The 15850-nt window shown below is 33.3% G+C and overlaps 2 protein-coding genes across 2 annotated transcripts; both read right to left on the bottom strand.

Moving 5' to 3' along the window:
• Positions 1-2026: 2026 nt before the first annotated feature.
• On the bottom strand, positions 2027-7029 carry LOC133188139 (uncharacterized). Its single transcript, XM_061323521.1, has 2 exons — positions 6948-7029; positions 2027-3294 (listed from the first exon to the last, which is right to left on the bottom strand). Exons 1-2 carry the CDS (start codon positions 7027-7029, stop codon positions 2027-2029), a joined length of 1350 nt encoding a protein of 449 aa, XP_061179505.1.
• Positions 7030-11334: 4305 nt separating this feature from the next.
• On the bottom strand, positions 11335-12260 carry LOC133188908 (uncharacterized). Its single transcript, XM_061324384.1, has 2 exons — positions 12038-12260; positions 11335-11768 (listed from the first exon to the last, which is right to left on the bottom strand). Exons 1-2 carry the CDS (start codon positions 12258-12260, stop codon positions 11629-11631), a joined length of 363 nt encoding a protein of 120 aa, XP_061180368.1. The 3' UTR covers positions 11335-11628.
• Between the last annotated feature and the right edge of the window lie 3590 nt (positions 12261-15850).

Here is a 15850-nt window from a genome sequence, read left to right as displayed (position 1 = left end):
GACTTTATTATCATTTAGCATCTTATTTCTTAACATGTCTAATACACCAATCATAAGGAGGGTTAACCTATACATGGATGATAGTTTATCATTAACTTTGTGTAACAATTATATTCTGATTCATTAAAATTGTGTTTTCCTCATAAACAACCTCTATGTAGATCTCAGAATTCAAATATAATGTAGAATGGTCTCATTAAAGATTTATTAAAACCAACAAGCAAATTAATTCTGATTTACAGACAATAATTCCATCGATCCTTTACAGGGTATTATATTTGTGTAACCGTTAAGACCCTTGGACCTCTTGCTTGAAAGATATTACATGTACTGTTTTATATAAATTATATATTTGTATTTAAATATAGTAAAAGACCGATAAAAGACACGAGTAAGATTTTGCTAAGGAAATAAGATGAAAACGCCCATTATTGTAGATATGACTAAATTTTTTTGTTGTTGTTGGAAACGTACCATTTTAGGAAAAATTCTCAATACCTATTTTAGGTAATGAAACCAAAAATCGAGAGAAATTGGGCTTTTATTACATTAGATTCTTGATAATGTTGTTTGAAATTCAAATTAATTTGGTAAATTAGAGTATATATATATATATAGAGAGAGAGAGAGAGAGAGAGAGATTTCAATTTTCTTCATGTTTGTCTAACATGCGAGTAAAAATTATTGTCTAATCTGAGTATTTTCATTAAAGATCATAGCAACAATACACGAAGGGGATTTTTATGATTTGCATTTTGTGGTTGTTCAAGATCACATCTCACTCTCATTGTGAACGTTCGGCAAATCAATATGTCTTCTTTCTGTTATTTTTTAAAGAAATTAAATGCATGTATTTTCTTAGCCATTGCGGGAATTCATATATATATATATATATATATATATATATATATATATGTATATGTATATGTATATATATATATAAAGCTTAAGCACAGATGATACAAACAAACTTTTTTTCAAAATCCATAAAAATAGCAACTAGTTAAGTTTTATATAAGCAAAATGAATAAATTTAGCAGCTTAGATTTTAATTATTCATTCAAAATGTGTTCTATAAAGTTATTTAAAAATTGTATAGATTTCTAAGGCTGATTGGACAAAGAATTTTGAACATCATTGAAAGTTTACAATCTCTTAATATTTTAGAATTTGTTATTTTCATCATTTACAACCAAAATAGGTCGAAACATATATTTTTTGTTTGCATCATCTGTCCTTAAGCATTCTTTCGCCCGTTGTGTGCACTTTCATGGATTGGGCCACGAAACAAATATTTTGCTAAACGCAAAAAATTTGTCTTTTGTCGAAATAATATCAAAACACCTGGAAGTAAAATTTCCAATCGATGTTGAAGGGGCAAGACCATGATTCAATAAGAAGTTTTTTTAAAAAAACGGGATTTTTAAAGATTTATTTGATTCTAAAGAAATGTGACTGACATGAGGGATGTGACCTTTGGTCCTCTCTGTGGCTTTATTGCCTTGCTCTTAATTATTTCATATGTCGAAATTATGTGAGTGGGTTAAAGTAAAAATTACTTAAGATCACAAAGGTGCGTAAAGTTTTATTTATTCATCTGTATTTATACATTTAAATTCTTTAAATAAATCAAAAATTGAAATCTTAGTCAAAAGTCAAAAACTGGATAAGCAAGTGTATATTACAGCAGTATGCATACAAGATATTATGGTTTTTTTTTAACATAATAAAGCATTAAAACTCTTGCATCTCCTTCCATAAGAAAAAATAGCAATCCAGTGCTTTGAATTGGCATCACACTTCTTCAGATATGATTTTGTTACATTACTAATATATATATTTATGGAGACAAAGGATAAAGCAAACTTAAGTTGCATATGAATGTAACGAGAGCAAGTCAATTCACTTATGTAAAACATGCCACGAAAGACTGGCTGGCTACTTACGGTAGAGCAGGAAAAATACATTTCTTAGTAATTATGCAAATGTTGGTTACACTTGTCGCATGCAAATGTTTGATAAATCGTTACACGTGCACAATAAACAGACAAGTTATTAGAGTCGCAAGGACTCCTATTTTGATTTTGAGATTGTCCCCGTTGGTTCCACGAGATCCTGACCTAGGCGTTGTAGACGGTGTTTGTCTTTCAGTAGTTTTGGATGCTTCCTCGACCTTAGGTGGACTTGTTTTTACATCATTCAATTTGGTTGAGAACGGGGATGTTTTGCTGATAGTTGTGTGACGCCCAATTTCATTTGTCTTCGTATGCGTGCTCTGCGAAGTGACCTTGACTAGAAATGATGTAGTCGTAGATTTATGTGTGGGTGTAGAAAAATCAGCTTGCAGTGACGTATCTAACAATGTTTGATTCGGTGATGATGACGTTAAATGAAGTTTTTTGGTTGTAGTTGTAGTTGTCGGTGACGTCAGGTCCTGTAGAATTTTTTTTGTCGTCGTAGGTCTACACAAGGTTAGGTAGCTTTGATACCAGTCTGACAGACTAATTTTCTGAGAGTCTTTCGTCATTACATCACAGTAGTTGTAGTCTATAAATAGCTTGTAGGAGGGGTTTTCAAAAATCCAGTTTATTTTACAATCGCACTTGATATTGTTACTAAACATTATGAAAATATTACTTATTTTTGGATCATATAATTGGGGTTCAACACTTAGGAAATGATTATTTGAAAAGTCAAATGACGTAATGGATGAGAAGTTTGTAAAACAATTCTCTCTGACGATTTCGATGGTGTTGTTTTGAAACTGGAATAACTTCGTTTTCTGTACATCACTGAATGACGCAGTTTGGAGTTCCCCGATATAATTGTTAGTGCATACGATTTGATCATCTGCTTCAATTATTGAAAGAGCGTGCGACTCAATAATGTCAATATTATTGTATATAATTGAGATTGACGAAATGTTCATATCAAAGAAAGCAAACGACTCAAATCGAGTAATATTGTTTCTTTGGAATTCTACGTCGCTAAGGTTAAGTAGATTCGTGAACGCAAGACTAGCAATGGTGTCTATATTAGAAAATCTGACGTAGACACTTTTAATCTTAGGTGACAGAAAGAAAGCGTTTTGTGGAATAGAGCTCAAGTTCGAGTACAGAATTTGAAGTTGGGCAGTACTTTTTGGAAAATATGAAGGAAAATCCTGTAGACGTTCGCAAATGACGTCAGTTTGCTGGGTATCGTCATCTTCAGTGCATCGACAGCCACCGGGGCATAGCGTTGTGGTACTCACAAAGGATATTCCCAAGGAAATAACCAAGTAGAAATATGACACTGAAAATAGAATTCTCAAAACTGTGGTATCTTTTACTGTTTGTCATTGTTTTTCAAGGTACATTAAATAATAGATATTTGTTGTTTAATTTTTTTTGTCCTTGTTGGTTCATTCTACAACACAATTTTTAAAGGGAAAAAGACATTCTTACCTGAAATCAAGGGTCTATTAGTCTCTCTCATTTGTTTATACATTTTGATTTTATTTTATTCCTTTTTTACATTCATACGTTCTAGATATAATAATTAAAGGTTTTTTTTCTAAACATTTCACAGTGTTATCTCTTTGTTTCGCATTCTGGGAAAGATATTTATTTAGAAATCTGAAGTGTAAAATTCTATGTTTTAAAATATTTATTACTTAACACTCTAGAAAGTACTTAAGTTACGTTTGTGCTGCCCAACCTCACAAGACCTTTTCTTTTTTTTCTCACGCATTTCAAACACCTTCTATCAGAACCTTCTATCTGAACAGTTTTTGTGCGTCGTTTGTATTTGTCATCTTTGAGCCGTGTGACTTCAAACTTTTACCAAACTCCAAACTCACATGCATATGTTATCGATGACTGACTTAAATAAAGATTTTGGAATTTTTTTCTTCTATTCCAAATAGTCAGCAAGACATTTTTACAACTTTGAACCGTTTAATTTACGCTTAAATAAGGCCATACTTGCTAGACTTCTTTTTATTTTGATTTGAAAAATGAATTTATAAGATAATAAGAAATGTGAATTTATCAAAATTGTGGGAAAGGAGACGATAGTAATTCTGAAGAAATATGAAAACTTACAGAGGTTTTTTTTTACCTAATAATTGATAATTTTTTCCCTCTATGGTTATATTTAACCGCGACTTGATTATAATAAAAATGACTTTTTAATCTGAATATTCTTATTACAAGTACAGTCTATGTGTGTTAAACGATCCTTGCAAAAAATCGCATGAATATAAAACGGCTGGTAAAAATAACTCAGTATTATTTTTTCACAGTTACATGTATTGTTTTATTTTTGTAGATGAAGGTTATAATTTTGCATTCAAACGTTTCATTCGATTGAGGAGGAAAAAATTACAGGATTGTGATAATAATGTTTACTTTTTTATAAGTATTATGCTTCATTATCAAAGCAATATGGACATCGACATTTAATGCAATTTAATTAAAATTAATTAAAATAAATAGAGTAACAAAGAAACTTCAGTAGATCTCAAATTCAATTGAAAATGAAAATAATGGACATTTATGCAAAACAAAATGTTTTTACTCTCACGTTAATTTAAAAAATGAAATAGAATTACTACTAGTAAATTAAATCAAACTTACTTTTTAGAGCGTTATGGTCTTGATGCTGGACTTTTCACAATGTTCTCAGGCAATGATAACGTTCTGTTTTTCTGACTCTTAAGATAATTATTTAGAAATACAGGTGTTATCGTGGATGTTTGACCATTTGTTTTCACCCCTCGGTTTTTCTGCTAAATTTTCCTGTTGACTCCTATCTTTTCGGGATGTGTATAGTATGCGAGAGACAGAAGTTTACGGCGTAAGGAAAAACACGCACAAACAGACAGATAAACAACGATATGGTAAATCAATAGCCCTATTCATAAGTACATTTTTGCGTCAATACATGCGACAAATTGGAAGTAATTTTTTTCCATATTAATGATTGCGAATAAAGAGATAAAATCAGCTTATTTTTCTTATCACAATAAAAATATACATTTAATTATCAAATGACTGATTTTTCTCCAGTAATAACAAAGACCTATCTTTAAGACAACAAGACTGGAGGAAAAAATACGATCTATATGTGTATAATATTTCATAATTTGCTTATACAATTGATTATTCCTTATATATATTGTCTCTGATAATTAAAGTATATTAAAATATGTTAAAGAATGTTGAGGAAGGTACTAGTATTGTTTTATATTCCACAATTTACTAAGTGCTTTGTTCACCTGCGTGGCGCAGTGGTTAGAGCGTTTGCTCTAGACTCGCGGAGTAAGTAGTTGATCCTTACATTGCGGGTTCGAATCCCGCTGTGGTCCTTCGGATAAGACCGTATAAACCGAGATCTCTTGTCGCAGTAGGTGCTGGCACGAAAAAGATCCCTCACTGCTCAATGGCCCAAAGTGCCGAGTATAGGTCAAAATTTGCAGCTCTCCACCGGCAAGTGGTGATGTCTCTATATATGAGTGAAAATTCTCGAGAGGACGTTAAACAATAATAAACAAACAAACTAAGTGCTTTGTCTAAGTCCGTAATCTGAAACATTTAATATACATCACTCTGTACTTTGTTCACATTAAATGCATGCATTATAATTGATGCAAGTACGTGTATGATGATGGATGTAAATGCGTCTATTATAGTGGATGTAAATACATGCATTATAATGGATATAAACACTACGCACACTGGCTTTAATGCGGAACAAAGAGGCGTTTACCTTGTCATTCATCTGTTGACAGTATTTTTGGACGAATTGCCGAGCAAACCCGGATTAAAGATTATCCATTTGTTTTTGTCCACAATGTCGTAAAGTAATGTCTGTTGTAGGTAAGCAGTCCATAAATAAAGAATGTTACGTATATCAGCCCGAGTGGCCCCATATGATCAGCCCTTGGGCTGATATGGGGTCAAGGGCTGATATGGGGTCCGAGGGCTGATTTGACATATGAAATGGATTTCAGTATGTAGTATTCTATTTATCATAGATATGTAAGTTCACATAAAGTCATTGAGGAATGTTTCGTGCATGTTTATGACCCTTTTCTTTAAAATCTAATAGAGCCGGTTTTAGGTCTACAAAGGTTACTTCCGGTTTGATATGGATTTTTGCACGCCGGTCCTATACGTGATATGGATTTTTGGACCGGTCCTTGATATGGGGTATTGTGACGTCACCCGTATTGCACAGTGCAGAATCGGTGTATTTACTCCTAAATAAAAAATTTTATACATACATTGTTGAAAAATCATCATGAGAGCTTCAAACATCGTAATGGATATAACCTTGACCTCTGACCTTGACATTAGATAATCATTGACTTCTGTTGTGGATGATCTATTGATATATGTATGACTATACTTGATAGATAGATAGGAGGAGATATTTCAAACATTACATTGAAAGTGGCCTTGGTCTTGACTTTGACGTTGAAACCGGAAGGAACTTTAGATTGCCTGATTGTCAGTCTGTCCCACTTGTTTTTCCAGACTTTTTTCTCTTCAGACTTGCAGATATTGAGTTCAATTTTTTTTCTATGCTATATATAAATGACCATAGTTTAGTCATTCTCTAGAAAGTTTTAGAACTAATTACAACGCAATGCTAATTTGCATATTTGCATATTTAAGTTTGTTCAAATCTTGGCCCCAAAGGTTACTGGTAATGTTAAAAATTTACACTGGAATATATACATGCAAGAGAAAAAAAATTATCTCAAGTTCAGTAAGGACTTGCTTGGTAATGTTCATTTGCAGGCATTCTCAGGCAGTACAGATTCAAGTTTGTTCAAATCATTGCCACCGGGATTATGGTAAAATGCGGCGACTATGTTCCTCTCTCTCTCTCTCTCTATCGCCCACTCCTCTTCTCCCCCTCTCCATTCTCCCCCTACTCTCTCTCCCCTCCTGCCCCACATATCTCTCCCTCCTCTCTCACAACCTTCTTTCTTCCCTCTCGCCCACTCTTTCTCTCTCTCAATCCTCTCGCTCCCTCCATTCTCTCGCCCAACCTCTCTCTCTCTCTCTCTCTCTCTCTCTCTCTCTCTCTCTCTCTCTCTCTCCAGTTGTTTAATTACAACTTTGATCACAACCAATGATTCTTCATAATTGTATTGATCTTTCTTATATAATTATAATTTACCAAAGGAATTAATCTACTTATTCATATCCACAAGATAAAACCATACAACTGTTTAACGTATATAAAACGTTTACGCAAAGAACACTGAACCACCGAGAGTACTTTCCGTCGCAAACTTTACAAGTTTATATATGTATGTCTGTTTGACACCGTTAATAGAAAGAAATATCTCTTAGAGTTTTCATTATAAAAGTATTTAGAAATAAAGATTTTGGTATCATCAAATAAATTCCTCTTCGGAATAATTCAAAAAAGGGTTTGTCCTGTCTCTTACCATTCTTTCTTGCCTGATGAGTCTTTCCACTTAATAAATTTAGTCTTTCTCATCTAAATAATACTCCATCACTTACATAAACCTTCCTTTAGACCTGCCACATTCATGAAACGTATTCTTAAATGTGATTTCTCAGAGCTGTTTTAATTTATATGTAGCAAAATTTAAGCAAATATATGCACCTGTATTTCAAAACAAAAAAAAGAATGACAGTTAAAACAAAAATATACATATAAATATTAAATATATAAAAATTGTCATAGCAACCAAACTCAATAAAATATTTTGTATGGGATGGTTCGACATGCTGAAACAAAAAATGTGTGGATGGGGGAGGGGGTTTACCAAACGGCATTTCGGAACATATTGGTGTTCTTAGAGCATTAAAAATGCACATAGTTCCTACTGTGAATTCTATCGAGCAGTGACAAGGTTTCGTGTGTTTTATAGGTTATTAAATGTTGTAGATTGTATTTCCAGTGGATTTCATAAAGAAAATTACACTGAGTGTAAATATTAAATATTTGTCAATATTGATTCTTCATTTCTTTCCTAAAAATATGGAACTCAGACACAAATCATGTGTATAGCTAACTTTTGTTACCATGGCAACCATGATGTTTATTTTAGACTAATATTGCTGATTTTTTTCCCATTTAGTTAAGGTCAAATATTTTTTATTGTTTTTACTGTTTCTCTGATCATACTTAGCCTATCATTATTGAAAATTGCGCTTTTTCAGGCTAAAAAAGATTAGCCAAAATATCTCTATGGTTAACTCCTATTTAGATTTTTATTCAAAATAATTTCTTAAAAGCACAGGTGGCAACAAGATGTAATGATGTGTTTACCTAGTCATTCTGCCCGCGTGGCGCAATGGTTAGAGCGTTCGCTCTAGAGTCGCGGCGTAAGGTATTGATCCTTACGTCGCGGGTTCGAATCCCACTGTGGGACGTGGAGACCTTCCGATGAGACCGTATAAACCGAGGTCCCGTGTCGCAGTAGGTGCTGGCACGAAAAAGATCTCTCACTGCCCAATGGCCGTAAGTGCCAAGTATAGGACAAAATTTGCAGCTCTCCACCGACAAATGGTGGCGTGTCCATGTATATGAGTGACAAATTCTCGAGAGGGACGTTAAACAACATCAAACAAACAAACAAACCTAGTCATTCTTAAGCCTCAATAAAAATTGTGAGCAGCTTCAATTTTTCTAATTTCACTTTTCAGGACACTTCTATGCAAACAAAATTCTGTTTCAATAATTATAAGCAAGTTTTCTGATTGGATCATTGGAGACAAAATGGTTTGGTTAAGTAGTTTCAGAGAATTGCCATTAAAATTTCAGTGTTTTGTATTTATTGTTGAGTATTTTTAAATACTTGCGTTTGACGATTTTTTTAAACTTATTTTATCAAAAGCGCAACATAAATAAAGACTTTTCTTGGTTTTTTCATGTACTGTAGTTTTATTTCCTATTATTTTTTTGTTATTCTTTTTTATTTTACCATTTGATTCTGTGTCTCTCATTCATGAATAGATAACATGATGACCACCATACATGTATGATTTTGTTTAAGTTTTTCACTGTTAATTCAGATCATCCTATACATAAATTGATAAAAAAAAACTTGGTATCGGAAGTAATTAGCTTCCAGGGGCGTAGCTAGAACTATGATGAAGTATAGGCACAAATTACCCTGTGTGCGGCGAGGGGTCTGGGGGCTGCCCAAGGCCCTCAGCGGGTCCAGGGCAGCGCCCTGGTAGGGGGTTCAGGGAGGGGGGTGGATTTCACGATTTTGAGACCCGTGGGTGACAAATTCTCGGCGTTTAAAATACAAAATTCTGGGTCTCTAAAATGAAATTTCATATTAAGTAGAAAAACTAAGAACGTGCAGTCCAACTTTTTAACCAGAAATCTTTTGTTAGAAGAGCTTTCATATTTTTTCGGCGTAATCAAATTTAGAACTTGAAGAAGATAGTTATTAAAAAAATAATCAGACACAAAGCAATTATTTTACAATAAATAATAAACAAATATATATTTTTTTTTTCAGAAAAAAGCTAGTCTACCCTCAAAGAAGTGGTAAATTTGGATGGACAGCCATAAAATAAAGTTAATTGCTGTTAATTCAAATTAATTAATTATTAATACCAAACATAACATATCTAGTGAGCGTCAGGGGAGTTTTATATCTATATTTATAATTACATGTACTTGCATATAGAAAGAATCTGGGGGGATAAGACGAGCCATGTGCCCATGCCCATTTTTCGGCTATGCAAGAACATTTATTGGAAAAAATCTCTCAATTGTTCGAATTTACTTAAGCATTTTAATGTTTACCGTAGTTTTCAAAATGATATTTATATTCTAAACAAGCTAAACAGTTGACTTTCATTTAATGTCACAAATGTCTAACATGGGTAAGGACTTCTATTAATTAATCTGCATATTGAGTGTTTACACTTATTGTGGAGATATTATAAAAATGTTAACATCGTATATAATAATAATGGTGATCTAGAAGCGCTTTTATTTAAAATAAATAAAACGGGAATAAAAGTATTCAAATATCTATTATAATTTTTATCCGGCATTTTAAATAATTTACTGTAAATAAGTTCATTACTACATGTATTTATTTTATTTCCAGTGAAAAATATGTTATTCCTATAGACATTTTTTATAAAGTAAAACAAAATTAAAACCAAAAAAATCAACACCAAAAAAAAAAAAAAAAAAAAAAAAAAAAAAAAAAAATCGGAGCATGACTCGAACACTTTCCTCAATAAACGTCCCTTTAAAGAGCTCATCGCTAACTACTAGACCACGGAGTCACACTAACATTTCCATTTAAATAGCATACAGTTCTCTATATTTAGCAAGCGTTTTTGGACTTAGATTTTTTTAAGACCACGGTGAAAATTTAAGTAAGTTAACTTAATTTTTTATGTAGAGTGGGTCTTCATACCAAATTTTTGCAAGTGTAAAAAGTAACATCTTTCCATTGCCTTTCATTAATCGTTCTCAAAAAAATGGTACGATGACCCACTCTATTTAAAAAATGTAATTATATCATCCAATTTATGTCAGTTTCTGTGAAAATTGAGCGTGATGCCATTTTGTTGTGTTAATCAGAATCATTTTCGCTGTTACAGTATTCAGGTTTTGTCAAATTTATATGCAAATGGTAATAAGCATTACATTAATTCAACAAAAAGTGAAATTTTTGTAAAATGAATTTATTGATTTTTTATCGATCGTTATGTAGGCATATGGCTCGGCTTATCCCCCCAGTTTCTTTTCAAGACATTTTATAAGAAGTCCTACAATGAAACAGTCGGTTAACTATTACAGGTTATTATACTTTGCACAGATCGGTGTTTATCTATACATTCATGATCCCTCTATATAGCAATGGCGAAAATGATATGTAGTCATTTATTTTCTCTCTTTTTTACGGTTTTGTTTCTAAGTTGTGTTTTTTTTTTTTTTGAAAAAAATTAAGTGTAGGCACGTGCCTTAAGTGCCTAATGGCTTCCATTATGAGTGAAAATTTTATGAAATGACTGGACTACCATAAAATTTAAGCTAGACGGGAAAACGTAAGCTGAAAATGGGTGGAAAACATAAAGGGGAAAAAGACAAATAAATGCAACAAATTGATAGTGATTATATTTAGTTTATTAAGAGATAATTAGCAATGAAATACAGACTTTTGAAAAGAGAGAACAACGGAGCTATTGGACACCTCTAAATGGATGTTTCATTTACAATTTAGATCTTTTGACATGGAACCCCCATCCCTGATCACTGACGGGATGGGTGTTCCAAGGAAATACCCATTCCTGATTACTGACGGAATGGGTATTTAAAGAACCGAAAGTTCCGAAAGATGTGAAAATTTTTGAAAAGCTGAATTTTGTCCGCCATGCTAGCGCTTCAGATCTGTCTCCGAGGCCAACATTTTGGAAATTCAAATTCCACCTCCACCCCTCCCAAAAAAAAAAAATGTATGAGCCTAAAAAAGAAAGAAAATCAATTAATAGCCAAAACAAAGATTTGCAGCAAAAGAGCTCGGGTGTTCCCTCTTTGGTTCCAATCGTTTTGAAAATTAAAAATTTCAAAATAAATTGTCCAGATCGTTAACAGTGAAATTATCAGGAGCTTAAAGTATTTTTATTCTGCAGTAAGGTTGACGTATTTTTCGAGCCTCTCCATCTCCTTGTGGGCGACATCGATCTCTTTCTGGATACGGGCTTCCTCTCTGTTCTGTTGAGCCCGCTCCTGTTTTTCGGCTTGTGCCTTCTCTTGAGACTCTGTAAAATATAAACAGGGAAATGTTTATTGATTTTTGAAAGACACATGTATAATGGTAAGGACTGCTGGCAAATTTAACCAACATGAACAATGGGGCCTTAACCTTACTAATCACTGGTATCCAGGAAGACAAGTTTGAAGGGGGGGATTATTTCTTGTTTCCTTGTATGATCATATTTAGGCAAACCAGTAGCATTACCTGCTTTAGTGTAATTTAAGCAAAAAAGCGTGTTTGAAAGCATAACATTAATGAATAGTATAAATATACCTCTCCATTTTTCAAAATCCTCCTTTTTATTTTCAAGCAATCTTGGTGGAGGCATCTTTGGAGTTTCCTCAGAGACAAATGTAAGATCAAAGGCCACACCACCTTTCCTTTCTGTCACTTCCTCTGTGACCATTGTTTTCCGTACTTTCTCGTACGCCTCCATCTCTTCTTTTGCGACACCCACTTTGTTTTTTCTAGCAAAACAGCTCTGAAGGAGACCCATCGTCTTTTCAGAGCAGAAATGGCTGTATCCAACAACAAAAGTCTTCCGCTGATAGACTGTTTGTGATGTCATAATATTGGTTGATTATGACGTCATAAATAATCAAAGTCCCGTGTTTTGATGTTTTGTCACCCTTGTTGTGGAATTTTTTTGAGATGACTAAATGTGTAATAATATAAATTTCTAAAAACAATAAAATAAAACCTCCTGACTTATGCATAAGTATTTTATCAAACGGGTAAGTAAACGGGAGTCTATGACCTTGACCTTTGGTTGACAGTTTTAAAGACAAGAAATTAAAAAAGAAAAAAGAAAAAAAAGAATTACCATCTCAAGAGTGAACTTTCAGAAGATTATTGTATTATTTCAAGATCGCGGAGTGAACTTTCAGAAGATTAATGACTGAAATATGAGTGACGGTTATGCATGGTACACCGCCTATAAGAGGTCAAGAGGTCTTTTTTAACAAATCAGTTAAACAATTAATATATTACAATCTTTATTTTGATGAGGTTTAACAAGAACACACATTCTGAAAACAACAAATACAATAACAACAACAGCAAAGCAAAAGGATTTTGTTACATGTATGTGTTATCAAAGCAAAAGGAGTCTATCACATGTATGTGTTCCCAAAGCAAAAGAAGTTTATTACATGTATGTGTTATCAAAGCAAAAGGAGTCTATCACATGTATGTGTTATCAAAGCAAAAGGAGTCTACCACATGTATGTGTTCCCAAAGCAAAAGGAGTCTATTACATGTATGTGTTCCCAAAGCAAAAGAAGTCTATTACATGTATGTGTTCCCAAAGCAAAAGGAGTCTATTACATGTATGTGTTCCCAAAGCAAAAGGAGTCTATTACATGTATGTGTTCCCGAGGCAAAAGGAGTCTATCACATGTATGTGTTCCCAAAGCAAAAGAAGTCTATTACATGTATGTGTTCCCAAAGCAAAAGAAGTCTATTACTTGTTCGTGTTCTTAAAGCAAAAGAGGTCTATTACTTGTTTGTGTTCTTAAAGCAAAAGGAGTCTTTACATGTACATGTATTTGTTCGCAAATCAAAAGGAGTCTATTACATGTATGTGTTCCCGAGGCAAAGGGTGTCTATTAAGTACAAATAATTATTCCGGACGTTTGTGTTCCCAAGCAAATTGTCTGGATTTATAAATGAAGCGTTCGGATTAAACATACTTTATATATACATGTATAACTATAAATTATTCCCCACAAATTTTATCCAGAAGGTGGAGCGTCAGGATCATTGGTGTCCAGATGAACGAGACTCCACTGTACATGTAGTCATGTACCCTAATTAATTGTAGCCGTTGTCTACATTTTGGAACCCCCCTCCCTGTCCCTTTTTCTAACTTTTCAAAATAGGTTTTACAGAAGAATAATTTCTTGTAGAACATTGATAATGAAAAAATACAAAGAAGATGGGCGTATTTGACGTGTGGTCTGCGGGAATAATGCGTACGAAACATTTATAGTTTAAATTTCTACGATTTGGTCGGCTGACCACAGCTGGACATACATTACAAAGTTATGCACATGGGAAAATGTTTCATTTAGTTTGAATATTTAATAAAAATGATAGAGAGATGACCTAGAGAGAGCAAATTTTTAGAAAAAAGTGTTTAAAAATGTAACATTTTGTCCCAAATGACTCATTTAGTTAATTTTCAAGTTCTTTTTAAGCAAATCAAAATACAATATCGGGAAAATATTTCCATTTCCTATTATTATTATTCCTATATTAGGAACCCGATACATCAAAAGAATGCTAAAATTTTATATGACAGATCAATGGAATTTTCACTTTTCAATTGCGCCCAGATTCCTACCGAATGCCAATCAAAATCGCCCTCGTTCTTTGCGGCAAATCTCTTAATCCCTTCAGCAAGAATGCTGAAGAAAATACCTTATAGATAGCGAAAGTGAATGATCCATCCTGACACTGATTTTAATTACCAAAGATTCTCCAAATTATTGTTAAAATCGTTATCTGCATGTCTACAATTTTCAATCTCTTATATGTTTATGGTTTCACATGAAGAACTTCTCACCACAAGGCACAGCCGCTCAACTATGACGTCATAGCGCCTCAATAGGGGCAAAAGGAAAAAAAAATAAATGTAATAAACAGAAAATTCCATATATCCAACTACAGAAGATTGAAAATCCTGCATATATCCATTCAGCTCGCTACCATGAAGAAAATATTGCTGGGGATAGATAAATGGGTATTTTAAAAGTCAAGTCAGGTCGGAGGGCGTAGCTACATGTTCGTGTATAGGTGTACGCAAGTGCTTCCACATCATTTTCAAAATAAAAGATCGAGGAAGAAGAAAATTTTAAATGAAAAAGAAAAAAAGACATACTTTTTTTAATAAACGATGAAAATGTTCTGATATCTTCAGCATTTGTATCAAGTATGATAAACATCTCGTTCTCAATTTATCCATAGCAGTACACAATTTTTTAACTACAATGTTCATAACTTGACAATGATAAAAATAGTTTTAAACACATAGTATATTAAATTAGTTCCTTCTCCAATACTTTGTAAGGTGGCATATTTCTGCCGCTACATCAAGTCTGCCAAAAGGGTGGGGTGTGCAACCCAATGCATCCCTTGCGAATAAAAAAAATCGAGAAAAATATCTTTCTGAAACAAAATAAATTTATCATTTTATATCTGTTTAATGTAATGCTGCTAGATTGAGTGAATTTTATTTAAAAATTGACTCCCATAATCCACCAGAACAAAATGGCATTCCCCCTTTTTTAAAAAAAAAATCTAGGTTTACCACTTGGAGTCCTTCCCCTGCAACCCCCTTTGCAGAAACCTGGTCACGGCATTATACGTGTAAGATCAAGTATATGAACATGCAAGAAATAAATATCAATGAAATCAACATTTAAACGTTAAAATTCAGACTAATAAATTTACTGTGCTTTTTGGCATTCAATTGTGTATATAGCTGAGCAGAACTGTTCAGACGCCCCTCACCACCACCCCCAACCCCCAACCCCCCCCCCCAACCCCCAAATAATTTTGCCGATACATAGAATACTATAGAAAACATAGCTACTTTTAGTATATGATTATGCCCCCTCAATAATAACGTCTAATGACCTTTCTTTTGCTTGTAAAGGAATTTTGGTAGTTGATAGCGCCCCCCCCCCCCTAAGTTTATTAGTATATAAGTTTTTAAAACTTTGTTTCCGAATCCTTTTTGATTTTCTGTACTACTTGCCTGTATTTTCTGCTTGTCATTTTCAAGTAAAATGTGGTTTAAAATAACTGAAAATGTATGGTTGTGCCCCCTCAAAGTGAAATTGCTTCCTACGGGCCTGCAGACAAAGTGTCTTCTACAGTGTACATGTGAAATATAAAACACAATGTAGAAGAAACGACAAATCTAATCGTGCTATCCATAAGAGATTTTGCATATTATAGTGAACATTCATAAATTGATTTCTTTCTTTTCTGGAGTTGAAACAAAAGTCTCAATAATTTCCGAATAGCTAGCCCTCGTAAATACTCCCCTGGACTGTCCTGTGTGTCACCCTTCACCTCTTC

The sequence above is a fragment of the Saccostrea echinata genome, unplaced genomic scaffold (assembly GCF_033153115.1).
Source record: "Saccostrea echinata isolate AGI-Se365-2 ecotype Australia unplaced genomic scaffold, CSIRO_AGI_Sech_v1 ptg000016l, whole genome shotgun sequence".
Taxonomy (NCBI): Eukaryota; Metazoa; Mollusca; class Bivalvia; order Ostreida; family Ostreidae; genus Saccostrea; species Saccostrea echinata.
The sequence above is the reverse complement of the archived record's forward strand: the minus strand, read 5'-3'. Positions and strand labels throughout refer to the sequence as shown.